Source organism: Protomyctophum bolini (genome assembly GCF_963924005.1).
Source record: "Protomyctophum bolini genome assembly, chromosome: 19".
Classification (NCBI taxonomy): Eukaryota; Metazoa; Chordata; class Actinopteri; order Myctophiformes; family Myctophidae; genus Protomyctophum; species Protomyctophum bolini.
The window spans coordinates 19,417,320-19,440,554 of record NC_137880.1 but is presented as its reverse complement, the minus strand read 5'-3'; the positions used below and the strand labels follow the sequence as shown (position 1 = coordinate 19,440,554).

The 23,235-nt window shown below is 45.8% G+C and overlaps 1 protein-coding gene across 1 annotated transcript in view; it reads right to left on the bottom strand.

The window, feature by feature from the left end:
- lama2 (laminin, alpha 2) overlaps positions 1 to 23,235 on the bottom strand; it is a 266,769-nt gene that overhangs the window by 142,132 nt on the left and 101,402 nt on the right. The window contains exons 19-21 of the mRNA XM_080791600.1: positions 19,740 to 19,867; positions 17,648 to 17,734; positions 3,426 to 3,637 (exon numbers count right to left, since the gene is read on the bottom strand). Of these exons, the coding sequence (XP_080647726.1) occupies positions 3,426 to 3,637; positions 17,648 to 17,734; positions 19,740 to 19,867 (427 nt within the window). The remainder of the gene's footprint in view (positions 1 to 3,425; positions 3,638 to 17,647; positions 17,735 to 19,739; positions 19,868 to 23,235) is intronic.

Genomic DNA, 23,235 nt, shown 5'->3' with positions numbered 1-23,235 from the left:
GGACAAGGACTGGCAGATACAGAGATCTCCATATATGGTCTTAAAGGGGACAAGGACTGACAGATACAGAGATCTCCGATTCTCCATATATGGGCATATCAGTCAGATTGATATTGTGGTGGGTGGACAGCGTTCACATTGTTCCATAACTACATCAATGCCATGATGATCAGCTCCAGCTGGTCACCTATTGTAGTTCCATCCACATGTACTGTACAATGTAACTATAGATCAGTCATTCTCAACCTGTGTGCAGCGAGGGTATTGCAAGGGAGCCGTCAAATAATTGCCAAATCACTATGATTTTAATGATGATACAACATTGTCTGTCTTGCTAGTTTGTCTTTAAAACACCAATTTACCAATATAAGACCAATATATAGGAACTGTACCATCTACGTGTACTATGTAATGTCAGTTCCATTGATCCAAGACGGAACACAATCGATTGATTGTCCAATAAATTAAACGGGCTCTGAAGATGCACGCCCACCCACCTGACCACTTTACATGGGCTACCATGTTTAGTGTTGCAGATTGGTGGGTCACAAACACTTCAAATCGACCCCTTACGGGGCTGTAGCTATCATTACATGTGCATGGTAAAATCCTGAGTGTTAATTTTGTTCCAAAAATGTGTGTTTGCTAAAATCCATCTGTTGGCGGCGCTATAACAGGCCAATGTGAAAAGGGTGGGATATATTCCTCAGCCTAGTAGGAAAGTGTGTGAAAGATCTCACGTAAATTGCACGCTGCGTTCATGATTAGACGCTTTTTGTTCCAAACGGTCCAATTCTGCAAACTTTGAAAGTTTGGCATCGGTTAACGGTGCCGGAGATTAGCTGGTAATGGACAGGCGGACGGACGGACAGACGGACACACACATGGACGGACAAAACATACTCTCTCCCCATGCCTTCGGCCTGGTGGAGACAACAAAACAATGAGAGCTAGCAGGGAAACAAGGCACACATGAATACAGGAAGGATACTGAGAGAGAAAATGCTGATCAAAAGAGTTGTTGAAACTTAATTGCATCCCTCAAACAAACAACTGCCCCTTTCAGTTACTATTTGACTTTTGACTGTCATGGAAGAATGCTCATTCCAATGAGACCTCCCGAACCCATTTATTGACTGGGCTACTGTGAGGTTGCAAACCATTTACCCCATAAAAGAAGAATACTCACATCCCCACCATGCACTTCTGACAAACTGACAACGTCCTAAAGCATAGATCTAAATCTAAAGATGGCGTTTTGCCTCCAAAACGCGAGATGCGTCAGATTCCCCAAACACGTGAATTAAAACCCTGAGGCCTTATTAGTACAGACACAACATGTCTCCTGTCCAACGGCTGCGGATGGGACTGATGACAACCGGTGAGAAAGTAGAGGATTTTTATACAGTCTATTCATTACAGCACAGACACTCTCCCTGAACTCTGCTGCTCCACTCAATAAAACTCATTAAGACTGAAAGAAACACAGAGAGAAACAGAGCCAGCGAGAAACAGAGAGAGAGAGAGAGAGAGAGAGAGAGAGAGAGAGAGAGAGAGAGAGAGAAAGAGAGAGTTAGTGAGTGAAGTAGGCAGAGAGGCATTGATAGACTGACACAGCGTATCACAGAGAAAGAGAGATGGAGAGAGAGTAGTTGTCTTTTAATAATTCCGGGTGGCCCTTTGTCATTCTCACAGGATCGATAGCGGCCCTCCATCCCACAGACACGGGCAGCCGATCACCGCCGTAGGAGAGCCATAGATCAGGCTGATTAATCGATGGCCATTTAGCCGGCTCGGAGAGGCGGAAACAAACGCACAGAACAATGGACTATCAAATGCACATTAATAGTCTCTGCCTCTCGGCGCGTCTGTCTGTCTGTCTCTGTGCCTGTCCGTGCGACCGTGCGCGTCTGTCTGTCTCTGTGCCTGTCCATGCGACCGTGCGTGTCTGTCTGTCTCTGTGCCTGTCCGTGCGACCGTGCGTGTCTGTCTGTCTCTGTGCCTGTCCGTGCGACCGTGCGTGTCTGTCTGTCTCTGTGCCTGTCCGTGCGACCGTGCGTGTCTGTCTGTCTGTCTGTCTCTGTGCCTGTCCGTGCGACCGTGCGTGTCTGTCTTTCTGTCTGTCTCTGTGCCTGTCCGTGCGACCGTGCGTGTCTGTCTGTCTGTCTCTGTGCCTGTCCATGCGACCGTGCGTGTCTGTCTGTCTGTCCGCCTGCCTGCCTGTCTGTCTCTGATCTCTCCATATTGTTCCTATATCTCTAACCCTTCTCTGGTTTTCATTATTTCCCTGTCTATATTCTTTAATATGGCAGTCAGTTGATTGGTCTGATATTGCACCACGCACAGCTGTTTGCTGCCTCATGTACTGTACAAACACACTAACATATACCGTGTGTGTAATTGAACACACACACACACACACACACACAAACACACACACATGGGCGCACACACGTACGTACGCACGCACGCACATGCGCAGTTTCCAGATGGTGAGCAGTGGAATGAAAGACAATTCCCAGCTTATAAAATGACAATCATAGTAAAGGGCAAAATGGTCCATACTTTCTTTTGTCACGACAGCTCTACTGACAGGATCCCCACTACTGCCATGTTAAATGATGTCCTGATGGGCTGAATAATCCAATATCTAAGATATTATATATGTAATATGTAATCTACAGCAGTGGTTCCCAAACGTTTTCACGCCAAGGACCCCCAAATTGACACTAATTAGCCTGCGGACCCCCATTTGAAAAGATATGCCAGAGACGCCCATAAGAGAATATTTTTACGGCTCTAGCAGTAATTCTCAACCTGTTTAAATTCAAGGGCCCCTAGGTTGACATGCATTAGTCTACGGACCCCCATTTAATGGCATTTCTATCTCTGGGACTGGGACCCCCAATTTATATTGTAAAATCAATGTTAATTTAAGATTGTGTTAAGAGTGTACAAATACACTCAGAGTTACAGACCCATAAGGGTCCATTTGGTTCCAAACTATAATTTAGCTGGGGACCCCCTGGAACTCCCTCAAGGACCCCTGGGGGTCCCCGGACCCAACTTTGGGAACCACTGATCTACAGTATGTAGTCGAGCGTATATGTAGAGGCCTACTTGGAACGATGCAAGTTGTAAATGAATGCCCCACCCAGTAGTCTATAGATGTCAGAACATCATTGTGATGTCAGAACATGCCCATACAGTATATGGAGTTCTTTGTCAGGCATGCCCATATATGGAGTGTATGCGGATATGGAGCTATAGGGGTGATCGGGGCCAGATCCCGGGCAGAGGCTTTTGTGTTCTGGACAACCGGCTATCCGACGGACTCGACACCGGGCACTCTGTGGTGGTGTGGAACGCGTGTGTCGCTGGACATGCTTGTACGTTAGCTGTTTCTCTGTCCGATGTCTACTCACGCTGGCAGTTCTTGGCATTGATGGCGTCACCATAGAAGCCCTCAGAGCACGTCTCACAAGCCACACCCCCGTAACCTTGGCGACAACGCAGACACTGGCCGGTGATTGGATCACAGCTGCGGGGCGTGTCTAAGTCCAGGTTGTCATGGCAATCGCAGGGACGACAGGAGCCTCCCGGCACGGTGGGCTGGCCGTAGTAGCCATTTGCACAGCTAGGGGGAAGCAGAGAGACAGAATAATTAATACATACTATGCACACACATACGTACGTATGCAAGCAGTAGATTTTTTCCAGCAGCACATCACACTGCTCATCAAGTACAGTCACCGAAATTCCAGCAATTGCACACAATTAATTTTGAATGTCAGTGTCATGCCTTTAATCTGTCTGGAAGATAAAGAGTGAGACAGATTTATACTCTGGCAGCATAGCTAATGAATGCGCGCACACACACACACACACACACACACACACACACACACACACACACACACACACACACACACACACACACACACACACACACACACACACACACACACACACACACACACACACACACACACACACACACACACCAAATGCTGCCCTAAGCTGATGAGGAGATGAGAGGAAATGTAGAACACATTTCAATAAGGCTTATTAAAGTAACTCACAGGAAACCAATGTACATGCACGCACACACGCACGCACGCACGCACACAGGCGTAGAGCCCCACACAATATCAGTTCCCCTTCTAAGCCATAATTTTATCTAGCAAACCTTGCTGTCACGCATACACATCTCTTTCTCACACACACGCGAGCGTGCACGGTCCCACAGCTCATGTTTGGGTGCGATCCAGATAGCCCTTCCCGCTACGCGCTCTTATCTGCGACTACATGCTATCTGTAGGAAGCGTTATCTGCCTTCCTCCACGTCTCTCTCTCTCTCTCTCTCTCCCTCCCTTTCTGCCCATCTGTCTGTGTGTGTCTCACAGTATGTAAAGTGTTCGTTAATTGAGTGTGTGATACTGCTGTGTGAGAGAGAGAGACAGAGAGTAGAGGGAGAGCGAAGGAGAACAATGTGATTTGCAGATTGGGTGATGGAGTGCACAGACGCAGCGGCGTGTACAAAGACACTTTACGTGAAAGTATCAATACCGCATGAGTAAAAGTACAAAATAATTATCAAAACGTACTTAAAGTACCAAAAGTAGAAAGCACTCATCATTTTCAAATGGCCAAAATGTATATAGGGCTGAAGTGGTTAATGTATGTTTTGTAACTACTTTTGTAAAGTAACTAGTAGTAGTTAAGTTTTCAAATAATTCTAGTGGAGTAATGTTTGCCTCTGAGATGTAGTGGAGTATAAGTGCAGAACAAAATTGTACATTGTAAGTACAGTACTTGAGTAAAAGTACTTAGTTACTTTACACTGCACAAAGCCATGCAATGCAAAGTCTAATTTATACATTGACGTAGAACAGTGTCCCACGCCAAAAAAAACCCAGCCGATATGCAAGCTCACAAGGCATCACATGACATTGTGATGCATGAGCCCTGTTGGTAATGGCTATAAGTGTGTGTGTGTGTGTGAGAGGGGAGTGTGATTGCTTGACATATCAAGTATGAGTGCACGCATTGTATGGATGTATTGATTCTAGGGAAATTCAATAGAAAACGTTCTCGTTTTCCATGCACGTCTTTTATCAACATTTAGGAACACAATTCATCGTAAACCATCCCATTTTAATGGGCCCTGACAGCTCAACCTGTTAAAAGTATGTATTGACCCCACAATTACAACATCCTGCTTCGATCCTCAGTGTGGGTAACCCCTGCCTCTCTTTTTAGACCTGAACAAAAAAGCAAAGATTTATTTTCTGGCTGCATGAAGGAAACAATTTAACACTATCTTTTCCCAGACGTCTTTATAATTACACCTGTAGGAGTTCCAGGGTGTCTGGGGACGTCTTTAGGTCATTTTTAATGGTATGAAACCGGATCGCTAAAATCTATACAGTGGCCGTTGCCAGGCAATGCCTTATGCGTGCAGCATTCACTTCCTTGTATCTCTGAATCTAGGGCACTCTCCATGGTTTCGATCAGAACGTCTTAATTTCTGACATATAACAAAGCATCTTGTTTGGAATATTAACGCTTCTAAAGATTGATCAGACTTGACAATACGAGTAATGGAACATTATACCTCCCGGTTTTATGGGAAGTAAAATCTGCCTCATCTGCTGGGAACTATAGCGCCTTTATTTTGACATTTACCTAACTACAGTATGCAAGTTTACTATGCAAAAGTAATATTTGCATATTGGGACATACAGCTATCATGGACAGATCGACATACATACCTAGGGCTGCAACTAGAATGTTTTGTGGCGGTTATTACATCAATTACTTTTTTGATTAACCGGAAATATTCATCTGCAATGTGTGTGTTCTCGAGATACGTGGATTACGAACATATAGTACGTATGTACAGTACGTACAGACTCACTCCCAACCTTCCGCCGTAGTCTGAAAACCCACCTCTTCAGACTCCATCATGGCCGTAGCACTTGCCCTAGCCCCGACATTTTATGTAGACTGTCACGACTATGGTCGTGTGTGGTTATGATTAGGTATGAGTGTTATGATTTATGAGTGTTATTTTGGATTATAAATATATATGTATGTTTATTGCTAATAGTATATATATATTTATATGGTGGTATATTGTTATAGTATATATATATGTATGTGGATTATCTTAGGCCTAGATGTCTTCTAATATATATATATATATCTATATCTGTGCAGCAGTTGTTATGAACCTGTATTAGACTAACTCTCCTCCCATGCAGAGTATACTAATGGGTTTTCAGACAGACTGATTGTCATCAGCTGTGTGTCTGGGGTAACCCTGTTGGCCATGACCATGGAGGTCTGATCAACCTCCCTGATTGGCTGACGGTCACGTGAGCGAGCTAGCGGCCGCGGCTCTCTCACTACATAGCCCATTCATGCCCAGCCCAGCGCTGGGGAAACACTTCCAAGGTCTTTCCCCCATCCGCCGTACTGCTACATGTCGCCAACTGTTTTGTTTGTTTCTTTATTTGTGAAGTTGAACCTTTTGTTAGACCAGTTATCTCCCTTCGGAAAGGAATAACTTTAGTTTTGTTTTGGATTCCGTTTATTTGTTCATGTGAGTTAAAAGAGCCATTTATTTTGTAAACTTGTTGATTCTTATAATTTATTCATATGCTTTTGAATAAATGATTGTATTAGGCCTTGGTTTCCGTTTCTCCTATCTATATTACATTACCTTTTACCCCTAGACATATGGTTTTGTAACATATTTGGGAGCCCGTCCGTTTCAAAAAACAAATTAAGGATTCAGTTGTTCAGTTGGTTATGTTTTTTGTTTTGCTAGTATTGCTTTTGGTGGTAGACGGATTGGGGAGTATTAATGGTGAGTATGTTGCTCGCACCAGTTTGAGTAGCAGATTTTGTTGCGGTGGTATGGCCTCTGATGACCAGGGTGCTAGTACGGATGTCCTGTCGCTTGAGGAGCTACAACAGTGCTCATATTGGGAATTGTACAGTATTGCCAAACAATTTAACGTTCCTTTACCGCACGGTACCAAAAAGAAAGAGGCGATTTTCGCAGCTGTCTCACGGCAGTTGCTTTCACAGGGAGTCATTACGATGCTGTCAGATGAGAGTGAGGGGGGAGACATATCACTCATTGTCGCAGAACCGAGTTCCAGTGGGGCCAATCAGTCTGACACTACGGGTGTGTTAGAGCAGGGCGAGGATCCCGCGGGGGACCCGTCTGCTCAGGCCCCACATGATTACCCACGGGGCACTGGGGGGAGTCCTCAGGACATAGGGGGGGTTCTGCGCCTCCGGGAGCTTGAGCTGGAAATAGCACTAACAACGCTGAAGAGCGAGGAGTGCAAACTACAGCGTCAGAGACATGAGCTCGACATGGCACGCCTGCGAGGCCAGACCTACCCCGACGAGGCGTCCGCAGGGGCGCCCGCCTCCCAGCAGCAACACGGGTCACCCCCAGGTTCCAGAGGAGTGGCAGCGTTCGACATAAGCAAACAAATCGCATTGGTACCTGCGTTCAAGGAGGGTGAGTTGGATAACTACTTTTGTGCTTTTGAACGAATTGCTGGTGCTGTTAAGTGGCCCAGGGAATTCTGGAGTTTGCTACTCCAATGTAAGTTGACAGGTAGAGCACAGGATATCTGTAGCGCACTCACGGTGGATGAGAGCCTATGTTATGATGTCGTAAAGGCGGCTATCCTTAGCGGTTTCGAAATGGTGCCTGAACATTATAGGCAAAAATATAGGGCCGCTCAAAAATCCTCTACTCAAACGTTTGTGGAATTTGGCAGTGAAAAAGCCACATTGTTTAGGAAATGGTGCAACGCGAGCAACGTACACACTTTTGAGCAGCTTACTGAGCTGATAGTGATTGAAGATTTCAAATCATGTATCCCAGATCGTATTGTTGTCTATCTTGAGGAACAAAAGATTAACTCAATTGCTAAAGCCTCTGTGAGGGCCGATGAATATGATCTGACGCACCGGTCGGGTGTTTCTCCGGCGCGTAGCGGGGAGGGTCTGTTCAACATGCAGAAAAAACAGCACAAATTGTCACAGCCGAAAAGTCCACCGAGGGGCGCAAGTGCAGCGCCTGACAATCGTGCTTGCTTTTACTGTCATGAAATGGGCCATTTGGTTTCTCGCTGCCCTAAAGTACAACATAAGCAGCAGAAAGAGAATGGAAATGGAAATGTGTATTCAAAAAAACCAAAGGGTGTGGGGTTTGTGCATACTATTCCTCGGTCTGCTTCCGAGACAGCTATGGCTGTCCGGGCGGAGGTAGAGGAGTGTTTTGATCCCTTTATTTTGCATGGCTCAGTCTCTCTGTCTGATAAGGAAAATGAGCGCGTTCCTATCACCATTTTGCGTGATACAGGCGCCTCACAGTCCCTTATTTTACAGAGTGTACTGCCATTTGCGGAGAATACCTTTTGTGGTTCCGATGCATTGGTTTTGGGCGTGGAAATGATATCCTCTCGCGCTCCATTGCATATGATCCACCTACGCTCTCCACTTGTTTCTGGTCTTGTGCAGATCGGGTTACGTGAAAGTTTACCCATTGAAGGTGTGGGGATGATTCTTGGCAACGACATAGCTGGGGAAAAAGTGTTTGCGTCGCTAGAAGTGGTTGAAAAGCCTGTGGCTAACGTAGCTATGCCTGCGCTGGGAGCCCCACCCACTGTGTTTCCGGGTTGTGCTGTGACTCGCGCACAATCGAAAGAGTTTGATGACGAGGCTACGTTGTGTGACACTTTCTTGTGTGCCGAGCGACCAGTGGGTGATGCCCCACAGACACCGCGTAAGCGGGCTAGGAAAAGCTTGCTGGCTACTAAAAGTGATTTTGGGTTTGATATCGATAGGGAAACATTTGCGCATGCGCAGAAGCACGATCGCTCTCTCTCTGTGTGCTGGGAGGCAGTTACCAAAGTGGGTGATGCTGCTGGGCCGAGTGCATATAGTGTAGAGGATGGCCTCCTTGTGCGTAAATGGTTTCCAGCGGCTATCGGTGACTTGAAATGGAATGTGGTGCGTCAGGTTGTGGTACCTCAGGGTTTCCGTTCCCAGATTCTCAGTCTGGCTCACGACAACATTTCTGGCCACCTGGGCATTCGTAAAACTTATGACCGCATCCTACGCTATTTTTTCTGGCCGGGTTTGAATGCGTCTGTTACTGACTTCTGCCGCACTTGTCATGTGTGTCAGATGACGGGGAAGCCAAACCAGACTATTCCGCCCGCGCCGTTGAAACCGATCCCTGCTGTGGGTGAACCATTTGAGCACATCATGATTGACTGTGTCGGTCCATTACCGACCACAAAATCTGGTCACAAATACCTTCTTACTGTAATGTGTAGTGCAACGCGCTACCCAGAAGCGTTCCCATTACGCACACTAAAAGTGAGACCAGTTATTAAAGCGCTTTCTAGCTTTTTCTCTACTTTTGGTTTTTGCCGGTATCTTCAAAGTGACCAGGGCTCAAATTTCATGTCAAAATTATTTGCTCAAGTTGCTTCCACCCTTGGCATAGAACACAGACACTCTAGCGCTTATCATCCTGAGTCCCAGGGCGCGCTTGAGCGGTTTCACCAGACGTTGAAAGCGATGATGAAGAAATACTGTCACGAAACTGGTAAAGCCTGGGACGAGGGCTTGCCTTATCTTATGCTGGCAGTAAGAGAGAGCGTACAGGAGTCGCTGGGGTTTAGCCCAGCGGAGCTGGTGTTTGGCCATACGGTGCGCGGGCCGTTGCGTGCGTTTCGAGAGGGCTTATTAGCCAACGCAAACTCGCCGGTGACTAATGTATTGGATTTTGTTGCGGGGTTTCGCGAGCGATTGCACAAGGCCAGACAGATGGCTAGCAGCTTTCTGAGTAAAGCTCAAGGTAAAATGAAGGCATGGTTTGACAGGAAGGCTGTGCATAGAGTGTTTGCTGTGGGTCAGAGGGTGTTGGTGCTGCTCCCACTGCAAAGCTCAGCCTTCCAGGCCAAATTCAGTGGTCCTTATGTGATTGACAAAAAAATAAGTGAAACGGATTATGTGATTTTGACGCCCGATCGTCGCAAAAAGACAAGGGTTTGTCATGTGAATATGCTCAAGCCGTATCTGGCTCGCACCGAGTCAGATACTCCTGTTATTCCCGCAGTTGTCGCCTCACTTTCTGCAGCAGCGCCGTCACTTTATTCCCCTGAGAGTGATGGGCTGCGTGTAAAAGGTTCGGCTGGGTCACGTCTACAGAACTCTGAAATATTGAATGATTTACCGGGGTATTTAAAACATTTGGGTCCCCAGGCGCAAGCAGACATTATTGATTTGATGGAAAATAATGTGAATCTGTTTTCAGATAACCCATCATGCACATCAGCCCTTTCTCATGATGTAATTGTACAGAAGGATTGCCCTCCTATTAAGCAACATGCCTATCGGGTTAATCCAACCAAGCGTGCTTTACTACGAAAAGAGGTTGACTACTTGTTAGAGAACGGGCTGGCTGTCCATAGCAGCAGTGCGTGGTCTAGTCCCTGCTTGCTGGTGCCTAAGGCTGACGGGAGCCAGCGGTTTTGTACAGATTTTCGTAAGGTTAACAATATAACGCAGGCTGACAGTTATCCGCTCCCGAGGATGTTGGATTGCGTGGATCGGGTGGGGTCTGCTAAATTTGTAACTAAATTGGATTTGCTAAAGGGTTATTGGCAAGTGGCTTTGACACCCCGTGCATCAGAGATCAGTGCATTCGTGACACCAGACGGTTTATACCAATATACAGTGATGCCATTTGGCTTAAGAAATGCAACAGCGACATTTCAAAGATTAATGAATAATGTACTAAGAGGCGTGGACAATACAGAGACTTATTTGGACGATGTTGTGGCATATAATGATACTTGGCTTGAGCATATACACACTTTGAGACAGATTTTTCAGCGGTTAGGAGAGGCTAACCTGACATTAAATTTGTCAAAATGTGAATTTGGTTGTGCGACCGTAACGTATCTTGGGAAGCAGGTTGGTCAGGGCCAGGTACGTGCTATTAATGCAAAAATCCAGGCTATTCTAGAATATCCTGTGCCAAGGACTAGGCGTGAGCTCCGCCGGTTTTTGGGCATGGCAGGTTACTACCGGGGGTTTTGCAAAAATTTTGCTGCCGTCACTGCGCCGCTGACTACGCTGACTAGCGTCAAAAGAGTATTTATCTGGTCGCCTGCCTGTCAGTTAGCGTTCGAATCCTGCAAGGCTCTCCTCTGCAGCACTCCAGTCCTGGCTGCGCCCGACTTCACCAAACCGTTCAAGCTGGAGGTGGATGCCAGCGCCTGTGGCGCCGGTGCTGTCCTGCTCCAGGAGGATCTTCAGGATATCGATCATCCCATCTGTTACTATTCAAAGAAATTTAATTCAGCGCAGGGTAACTATAGTACCGTTGAGAAGGAAGCTCTCGCCCTGTTACTTGCATTACAATTTTTCGAGGTATATGTTGGCTCAAGCCCGTTGCCTATTGTTGTCTATACTGACCATAATCCCCTTGTGTTCCTGAGGCAAATGCAAAATTCAAATCAAAGACTGATGAGATGGTCCTTGATGCTACAGGACTTTGAAGTGGAAATTCGCCACAAGAAGGGGACGGACAATGTCCTTGCGGATGCCCTTTCCCGGGTTTAAGGTGCTCTCTTCTTTGAGAAGAAGTTATTTGGGGATATAACTTCTTTTCGGGAAGGGGGGTGTCACGACTATGGTCGTGTGTGGTTATGATTAGGTATGAGTGTTATGATTTATGAGTGTTATTTTGGATTATAAATATATATGTATGTTTATTGCTAATAGTATATATATATTTATATGGTGGTATATTGTTATAGTATATATATATGTATGTGGATTATCTTAGGCCTAGATGTCTTCTAATATATATATATATATCTATATCTGTGCAGCAGTTGTTATGAACCTGTATTAGACTAACTCTCCTCCCATGCAGAGTATACTAATGGGTTTTCAGACAGACTGATTGTCATCAGCTGTGTGTCTGGGGTAACCCTGTTGGCCATGACCATGGAGGTCTGATCAACCTCCCTGATTGGCTGACGGTCACGTGAGCGAGCTAGCGGCCGCGGCTCTCTCACTACATAGCCCATTCATGCCCAGCCCAGCGCTGGGGAAACACTTCCAAGGTCTTTCCCCCATCCGCCGTACTGCTACATGTCGCCAACTGTTTTGTTTGTTTCTTTATTTGTGAAGTTGAACCTTTTGTTAGACCAGTTATCTCCCTTCGGAAAGGAATAACTTTAGTTTTGTTTTGGATTCCGTTTATTTGTTCATGTGAGTTAAAAGAGCCATTTATTTTGTAAACTTGTTGATTCTTATAATTTATTCATATGCTTTTGAATAAATGATTGTATTAGGCCTTGGTTTCCGTTTCTCCTATCTATATTACATTACCTTTTACCCCTAGACATATGGTTTTGTAACAAGACTTATATCATTTTTATGTAGACATAGCACTACAAAGTAATGCCTAAATGCCTAAATTGTACAGAGATTCGGTGCAGTTATTGTAAGATAGGCCCTATTTTAAAAGTGATTGTATAACCCAAACATATAGAATATAATAGCCCAAAGAGCCCATTTAGGCACAACACTAAAGGGCAGCATCCGGCTGCCTGTCTGCTCGCCTGGCGCCAGCACCCCATTTATAACACTAAAAATACTGCTCTACCCACACCTCTCTCTCTCTCTCTCTCTCTCTCTCTCCCTCTCTCTCTCTCTCTCAGTCTCTCCCAGAGCTCTCTCTCTCTAATGTTGATGGCATGTGCCAGGTGTTCTGACCCCACACGGTGTTCTGACCCCACACGACACACACGCGTGCACGCGTGTGGGCGCACGCACACACGCACGGACAATTATTAATATTATTATTATTTACATAACATTATACACTATACACACACACACACACACACACACACACACACACGCATGCACACGCGCACACACCACTATAAATACCTTTACTTCCTCTGCAGTCACTTTTAAATAGGAAACACACACACGCACATATCTTGCCCGTTTTGCGGGCACACACACACACACACACACGTACCCCTATCTATCCTCTCCTATACTGCACACATCTCGTCCATTCTCCTATTCCAATCCTCCTACGTCAACAATTCAGATTGCTGCCCATACAATTCTCCACTTGCCTGGAAGAATACTTTCACGCACGCACGCATGTACGCACGCATGTACGCACGCATGTACGCACACATGTACCCACGCATGTACGCACGCACGCACAGCAGTGCAGCCAGAGAGCGAGCTAATAAAGCAGTTGTATTGAGTATCAAGGAGGGTCAGTAGTAATAATGGTTGGCTGCTCTTGACTCTCACTCTCTCTTCCCCTCCATCTCCCCTCTTGATTCCTCTATCTCTCTCTCTCTATCTTCCATCTCAGCCTCTCCGTCACGGTCCTCCCCTCCCCATGTGTCCCCTCTTCTGCTCTCCGCAATTCACTCTTCAATATGAGGAGAACCCCCACCGCCCCCTTGTTTCTCTCATTTTCTCTCTCTCTCTCTCCCATCTGCCCATTCTCTCCGCTCACCCTGCCCCTCCGTAACGTATTCTCCTTTCAATCTGCAGCGCTTTATTTCAATTTATCCCCGTTTTATTTGGTTTTATTGGTGCTTGTTACAACATGGATCTGAGGTGAATGTATTTGCAGCCCGCTGAGCTTCCTTTCTCCTTATTATTTATGTGTGTGTGTGTGTGTGTGTGTGTGTGTGTGTGTGTGTGTGTGTGTGTGTGTGTGTGTGTCAACAAACAACCCAGTTGTTTGTTGACTAGAGTAGAGTCTATGTTGGTGCCGTGTAATTGTTCCAATGGCGCATTATTCCGACATTGCGCGTTGGTCCGACTCGCCCCATTACTATGCCTAACCCTATAACCGCACGTGAAGCCACGTAGTCGGAGTAAAAGGATGTCGGAATTATGGGCAGTCCCCGTCCAAGCTTATTCTGCTTACTTAGTAGTTAGTTACTTAGTTGCTGTGAGAGTGAGGTCTAGCCAACACCAACTCGGGATTCCTGAATTGCTGCCCTCCATAATTTCCTATCCATCAGGTTCCTGAGCTGCCTGGGCTGCATTCCTCCATATAGGGCATACCCCGTTCCAACTGTCTGGAGGTTAATCTTGTTTGTTCTGTTCTGTTCGCTCTGACTAAGAGTGTCTGCTAAACGCCTAAATTGCAGTTTGTAATTGTCTAACAGTGAAGGTCCTGCACTTACAGTAAATACGGTATAGGCAGTCACACATTCAAGGCACGTGACGGACAGCCTTTCAGCTTAAATGCCAACACGAGGAGGAAGAACATCCCGCTGCATGCTAAAGCAGTTTGCGCTGAAAGGTTTATGTGCCAAAGTAGGATACAAGTGCGATATACAAATCCAAACCGTTGCACATGAATGAGCCGCCACGGCAGCAGCACGGAATTAAACAAAGCGGTGCGGCGGCAACGTAACAGGTAGCATCACGTCGTTAGCACAGCAATTAGAACACCGCAGCGTTCAGTGACATGCGTCTCGGCAGGAAGCTATAAATGAGGAAGCGCTGACTCTCCCACCGTCTCTGTCGGTGGAAACCTTGTATGTCCAAAAATGTTACTTCTTTGTAACAAATGTTTTTTACATTGAAATAGTGAATATACAATGTATACAGTGTTGCGATTTGAGCTGCTAAATCGGCTGTTTTCACTGCTTTTGTGCAACATTCTTGTATGACGAAGTAGGCCATTCATTTACTAAAAAACAACATGAAAAGTTGAAATATGGAGATATGAGGTTTCTGCCCGACAGCAACGTCCTGCTTTTCTCCTTGTACTTTCAGTGCTTTTCCCAGTGTCCCTCACTAGCTGGCAACATATGGCGTCTGAACAGCACGCACGCAAACCCCCCCCCCCCCACACACACACACACACTATGCACTTCAAACCCGGCGAGCAAAACGCTGTTATCCTCATTCAGAACACACAGCTCTGATCAGCGACATTCTGATCATTTTATCTCTGTGAAGGCCTCAAGTATGGCACTGTCGCCGTACACACTTACGCAGCCACGCACACACACACACACACAGCTACGCACGCACGCACGCACGCACGCACGCACGCACGCACACACACACACACACACACACACACACACACACACACACACACACACACACACACACACACACACACACACACACACACACACACACACACACACACACACACACACACACACACACACACACACACACACACACACGCGCGCGCACACGCACACGCACACGCACACGCACACGCACACACACACACACGCAGTACATGCTGACAGTATGGTTACCCTGCACTGATGGGTAGCCTATTGATCACTCAACAGATGCATCTCCAAAAGCACCAAAGAGTGATTTATTTTTCCCCTTTTCATTTGGTTGTTTTCTTTCCAAGTATTTGCCGTCTAGATCTGTGAAAAGAGGCACCAATTAAGACTTGTGCTTCTCCCTGATTAGTCTCTTAGGGGATAATAAGACATATACAGTAAAGAACAAGGAGAGTGAAACACAATCAGATTTCCCATGGCTACAAGAGTGTCATTCTGTCTTCCAATAAAACTGAAATCTCCCCAGGGATCTTTTTCCCTGTATCAGATTTTTCTTGTTTCCGGGATAGAAAATAGCTGATCTTCAAGCTCACAATATAGCAAATAGAGTTTTGGTATAGCTGTAAAGAAGGGCCCAGGAAAGGGTCCTAGGGGTTAAGCTAGCATCAGGTATACTATACACAGTAGACTTCTGCTGTTTCTACAAGACGGTTGAGAAACTGTCAGATGTGTAGGCTTCTTTTGCAAAAGCTGTTTTAAATTCCACTCAAAGTGCTGTAGCGAACAAACATCGTCAGCATGCTTCTGTTCTGTCCACTGTAAATTAGGCAAAAAATTAGGCCAGCAGCACTGTTAAAGCAAGAGACATACACTGGACGCGCAGGCTAATAATGGAACAGCCAAGCCGTAGTGTATTAACATGGAGTTTCTTGGGTTAGGACCCACAATGGGACAAGGTTTCATTTCTGGTCCCCACGCAGAGAGAAAAGAGTGCAAGTGAGTTTTAATGAGTCGCAGAGAAGGTGAGAGACTGCATTTACACTTTGAGTCACCATATGCCAAGAGTTAAAGTATGTGTCATGGATTCTGCGTCCCACGGCGAGAGACTATATTTACTCGTTTTGGGGCGTCCACATGATTACTAATATGTTTTAATGAGCTTAGTTGCCGGGGGGTGACCTCTCATTAATGTCAGCTTGGAAAGCTTCCCGGCCAATGGAAGAACGGCGTTTCGCCCATTAGATGTATGCAGTGTGCTCAGGCAGAAAAACAGAATGACCGATTAACATACATTAACACAAAGCAGTGGATGCCACCGGTAAAGGAAATACTATTCATTCTCTGGGTGCTCTGAGCACTCTCCAAAACGTATGCATAATACTGACAGAGCCTAATGTCAACTAGAATAAGTAATTAACACATTAGGCCGATTAAACAAATATCAGTGGTGCTCAAAACCTTTTCATGTCAAATGATGGTTGCTGGTGGGCTTGAAAGCTAAATATCAACTACCAGAAAATCTTCAAAAAAAATTAAAATAAATAAAAATAAACTGTAAGCCTGTTTCATTTCCAGTAGTTAACTTTCTATGATCAATGATCACATGTATTTTAAAAACGATATATACCGTGGGTTTTAATGGGTGTCATGGTCTGTTGCATTACCCACCATTGGAAAAATTCCAATATAGTTTGATTTAAGTCCACATAAAGGGCTCAGAGTACCACACACATACACACACACACGTGCACGCAAAAGTACAGTGTAACATTTGTGTGTATAATGTTAACCACCAAACCCTTCCGTCCCTATTCCAGGCATGCCATACAGGAAAGCATTTGACGAAAATAGCAGATTTACAACCTCGCACCGCGTCCCAAATGCAACGCACTGTGAGCTTTTAGACTGGCTATTTATGACGAAGAGATTTGGTGCTGAGGGAAAAGAAGGCCTGGGACAAACGTGGTCAACTTATTATATTATATTATAATATTAAGGTTTAAGTGGTTAAATGGACTGCAATGACAGTATACAGTATATAGCACTTTCCTAGTCTCCTGACCACTCATAGTGCTTTACAATACACATACAGTATGCCTCGGATTCAGGATGAGCTACTGATAAGACCCTGATAAGAGTCTAGGGTGTGAGTAGTTGTGAGCAGTTAGGGGTTCAGTGTCTTGCTCAAGGACACTTCAATCCAACCAGGCCATTAGTGTCTCTTCATTATCGTTTACATAATCTGTTTTTTTGTTGTTTTCACAAAACATAACTTGTTTTATCCTGCTGTTCTTATTTCAATGTTATTACTCTGTTGTGTTATACCTTCTGTAATCTCGGCATCGTTGAAAATTATAAGGCTCTGCCCTCAATGCATTTTAGAGAAAATAAACAAAGGTTGCATGAATTCCCAGACAACATGCTCTGCCTCCTGAGCCACTGTTGCCCTGTGCCACCAGTATGGATTGTACAGTATGTGTGCGTCCCAGTTTTACCTGTCACATCGTGGTCCCGAGTATCCAGGCTGACACCGGTCGCACAGCAACTCTCCTTCATCGCCTAGGTGACAGGTAGGGCTGAAACTACCATGGTTGCCCCGGTGAAGTTGTTGTGGTAGTTGTAGCCGTTGTTGTTGTTGTTGTTGTTGGAGGCGATAGCGTTGTCCCAGGGACGAGAGAGGGAGGACAACGACAAGGAGAAGGAAGACAGGAGAGACACGAGTCAGGGCCATCATTCTACTGTCACCTGGGCCCACACACACACCTCTTGTTCCCAATCATACACACACACACAGTCCTGGACCTGAAAATACCTCCGAACTGTTGCACACTGAATGAAGTGAGAGAGACAGAGAGACACAGGGACAGTGTGAGAGTTTTTGCCTCTCCCACCAACCCAAACTATAGATAGGATAGAGTCAGGTTGCCTGTCTGACTGACTGACTGACTGGCTGAACGGCTGCTGTTTGAACTGACACACTCGATGAATGGAAGACCGGCTAACAGATGGTCAGTTTACTGACTGGCCGGCCGCCCGACTTTAGCCTTTGGTAAACAGTATGACTCATCAGTGGCCAACTGGTTGGCTGACTGGCCAGTTGAATGACAGTCACACTGACTGAAACATGTATTGATTACTTGTAAAACACTGAATCCTATATACAGTACCGGTACTTGACATACAACCAATAGCGAAAATAAACAATCTACAAGCTCACAATGTGTCATATCGCCATTCTATTTCTCTTTGCCTAGAATTTCCTGCCTATATTTGTTAGCCTAGAATAGTGATGCCAGATTGAACGTGGTAACTGTCTTAATTGCTGTAATGCTTTAATGAAATTAGTTTGTGGTACTTGAACAGGAGGACTGCTGTCAGTCTGGCGCCTCCGGCCAGATCAGACATCAATCTGTGAGATGAAATATTTAGGCTTAGACATACTGTAGGACTGAGATGATGATGATGATGATGATGGGTGGAAGTGGTGTATATTTAACTGTTACAGCTGTACTACCCACTGATGGACTGCTGGCTGGCTGACCTGCTGGCTGGCTCACTGGCTGGCTGACTGACTGACTGACTGGCTGCCTGCCTGCCTGACTGGCTGACTTACTGGCTGTACAGAAGACTGAGACTGGCTAACTATTTTAAGGGGACTTGGAAAAGTAAGGGACATCAATGCTATTATTACTTGGGTTAGCGGGAGGTAAAGAGGGAGGGAGGCGATAGAGAAAGAGAGAGTTGACAGAGAGGGAGGGAGAGAGAGAGAGAGGGAGGGAGAGAGAGAGAGAGAGAGAGAGAGAGAGAGGGAGAGAGAGAGAGAGAGAGGGGTGTCTTTCTTTAGCTCTCTATTAGTGGCTCTGGCATTTTTCGGAAATGACGAGCATGTTGAAATTCTCAGCTGCTGCTGCCTGTGTGTGTGTGTGTGTGTGTGTGTGTGTGTGTGTGTGTGTGTGTGTGTGTGTGTGTGTGTGTGTGTGTGTGTGTGTGTGTGTGTGTGTGTGTATGCGTGCATGCATGCGTGCGTGCCCCTGTACTGTATATACTGTATATAGTGTCCCTCTCTGGCCATTTGGGGAACGACCTTCCAGCGTGATGATTGTGTTGTACTTTGCTCTACGCCACTGTCTTCTGTATTGAGTTGCACATCTTCACCCTCCGCAGACTTAAAGCATTACAACCCACACCCACAGAGATGGTACTAGATATGCCACTTCATGAAGAATGTGATTAAAGCCATAGAGGAGAGGAGAGGAGAGGAGAGGAGAGGAGAGGAGAGGAGAGGAGAGGAGAGGAGAGGAGAGAGATGCAGGGTGAGTAGAGGACAGGAGAGGAGGGGACAGGACAGGAGTATGGTGGGACAGAAAATAGATAAGTGCAGGAAAATTACTGAGAGCACATAGAGAGCAGGAGATTGGGGTTAGAAAGGAAGAGGGCATGGGGTGAGAGAGAGAGAGAGAGAGAGAGAGAGAGAGAGGGAACACCACCAGGGGGGTTAGGAGTGATAGATTGAGTTAGTTGATTAAGACGTCGTCTCAGACGGTCGTTGTCGCGGTGCCACCGGGCCCCGTCGTCGTGGAGACCTACTTGTTGCCAGGCAGACTCAGCGGGCAGGCGCAGGGCTGACAGTCCACGTCGGACCCGCGGGTGGCGTCGCCATAGTAACCAGGTAGGCAGGTGTCACAGTGGGGGCCGGCTGTGTGGTGAGAACAGGCCTGGTGAGAAGCAGGGGGAGAGAGAGCAATAGATCAAGCCTGTTATAAAGGAACACATCGGCTTTCACTTTATGCTACTGTATGTGCCAGACCAGAGATTACAGGTGCTGCTCATGTCACCCCTGACTGAGTGTCTGGTGTTGCTCTTTTATCTTTTCTTTTTTTTTGTAACCCATGTTTTTCACCCAGTGTCAATTATGGAATGTAATCCTGGGCGCTACACTCCCTCTGCCAACCTGCGTAGAGCAACAGACTGACCTCATGCTTCCTTCTATGCACGAGTCCAAGCCACTTCTTTTCATCTGACAGGGGGGAGCTTCACCGGTTGGACGTAACGCGTGGAAGGAACACGTTATTCCAACCAGTTCCTTTCCCCTCCATCAGGCGCCCCGGCTGCCCAGGGGGAGGCAGTATAGAGACCAGGATTACTGCATGTAGTGTATGTATGTATATTACAGTATGTACGGTATGCTTCAGCAGGCTGTGTAATACAGTGAATGTGCCGCATTCAGAGGTCATCATGCGTCCAGTACTGCCTCCTCCTCACACAGCGGTGGCTCTGATAAATAAATAGTACAATCCTCTGTGTTGGACGGATGAAGTTGACACTGAAGTGATATTGTAATCTGCCCCACCACAACTTTAACTTTACAGTACCAACTGTATCTGACCATTTATTCTGATGTACACCAGATTGTTTAACCAAGGAGATGCCTACTGTACTTTAGAAAAACATTCATCTAAATGTATCTTCTATCTCGCTTTCCCATACACCTATTACAGTTATATCCCAATCAAACATTGTCCTGGCTACTCTGGCATTTGTGTTAAGTCTATTCCACAAAGCTAGCGTTCCATCTCATTGTACTGTACGTTCCCTCAGTACCGGGGACTGTCAGAAGCTCTGAGTCACTGTTCCAGGACCTGGCTGATGGGAACATGACATCTGTTATGAAATAATGACATTTCTGCTGTATGACAGGCTTGTTCCACAGAGTATAAAATAGCCTTTAGTGCCAGGCTTGGGACGGAGGGGACAAGTCCACGTTGCATTGTGGGAAGGGCCGGGAGTTATTATTGACATCAAACCGGGATGCTGCAGTGCGTCGTACACCAGCTATAGTTTAACCTCATGAACCCATTAGGGTGCCTTTCCCCTTATGCCTTTTCTTTTACTTTTTACCTTTATTTAACCTGTAAAAACCACATTGAGACTGAAGTCTCTTTTACAAGTGTAAAGCAAAATAAGTGACACAGACAGCTCTGCCAGTAACAATAAACACACGACAAAAAACAGGACAAACATACAATGCTCTTAAATACAGTACCCACTACCGAAGAAGCTCAAAGGGAGAACAGGAACGTTAACGTTAACAAAATTTGCTAGTAAACTAAAAAGCAAGAGAACATTTGCTATGCGTTAAAGCAGATGCAGTGTTTGGGAAGTGTGCCTATGGCAATCCTTTTAAAGCTCACTAGGGGAATCACTAATGTTGCTCTGGAGAGCGAAGTCTGGAGCACTCTGGTGGAGCTGTTGCCCCCGCGACCCGACTACGGATAAGCGGTTGAAGATAGATGGATGGATGGATGGATAGGGGAATCAAAGCAGCCAGTTTGAGTCTGGTCTGTAGGTCATTCATACTAGGGTCCGAAATAAGCAAGGCTTTTTTTCCAGCCCCAGATTTTGTTGGTGGCACGACATAGCGCCACCAAGCATTTGATCTGAGGTTGAGAGAGTTTTGGACAAGTTCAAATTTAGAACAAATGTAAAGTGGGAGATTACCAAGAATGGCTTTATAAGTGAGAATATACCAATGTGGCAACCTGCGAGACTAAATGTATTTGCCATATTTTATTATTTTGAAAAACATTTGAAAATAATTAAACTTTTGTGAGCGGCTATTTGAACTATTTTAAAATGCCCTAATAGCGTCCCTATCCTGGGCATGTCATAACAGGCAAAACATTTGCCAAAATAATGGATCTACAAGCTCACAGCATGGTGCTTTATGATGCATTAAGAGCCATGCCCGTTCACTCCATCGGCCAACAAACGTACCGTTTGTCATTGATGCAACAACCCTTCTATCTCAATGGCTTTGCCTGGTCTTTATTTTCAATCTCCGACATGCTTTGACAGAATTTGTCTCGATCATTTCGGCATTTCTGGCAGCAGACGGTGGATAAAGTGTGTGCTCCATTAATTAATTGCCATGTGGTTGTCTGTTGTAGCTTTTATATATTTACTGTATCTATTCTAAAAATGAAGGAATCTCTGTCTGTCTGTCACACAACATTTCTCCCTGGCATAAGACAGTGTCCAACCGTTCGGTCTCAAACCACCCGTGTGTGTCTCATATGACCCTGAGGTGTGTAGAGCCAAATGGCAATACGGACGGACCGACGGCCTCCATGTAATGTGCAATGACACAAACAAGACACTACAGTAGACTGTGTGGAACAGCAATAAGCGACGACGCAAACGGCACGCACGGCATTATCCACAGTCTTTCTTCACAACAGTACATATACAGTACGTACTGTACATGGTAGGTTGCTGACAGACTGCATAGAAATACAACGATGTCACGAGCACATTCCCATCACTACCGCCTCAGTTTCAGTTCCATCATGGGCCAGTCCAACACAACCTTCTCCAGGGGACAGAGAACCAGATCCATCATGGGCCAGTCCAACACAACCTTCTCCAGGGGACAGAGAACCAGTTCCATCATGGGCCAGTCCAACACAACCTTCTCCAGGGGACAGAGAACCAGATCCATCATGGGCCAGTCCAACACAACCTTCTCCAGGGGAGAGAGAACCAGTTTCAGTTCCATCATGGGCCAGTCCAACACAACCTTCTCCAGGGGAGAGAGAACCAGTTTCAGTTCCATCATGGGCCAGTCCAACACAACCTTCTCCAGGGGACAGAGAACCAGTTCCATCATGGGCCAGTCCAACACAACCTTCTCCAGGGGAGAGAAAACCAGTTAAAGTTCCATCATGGGCCAGTCCAACACAACCTTCTCCAGGGGACAGAGAACCAGTTTCAGTTCCATCATGGGCCAGTCCAACACAACCTTCTCCAGGGGACAGAGAACCAGCAGCATTGTTATTGTGGGAGATGAGAAGGATGGAATAACTGACATTGTTTATAATGGCCTGCTCTGGCAATAATCCATTAAATTCAAACAAATGTTATTTATAAATAAATAACATTCTGCATTCATAACACATTCTCTAATGACTTCTGCTTTTCAGAAATAAAGCTACTGTACATTGCTGCTTACATCTACACAAAATCAATACAGATTACACTCAAAGGTGGTGGGGACAGTTGGGAGGGGTCGGCCAAATGCCTTAAG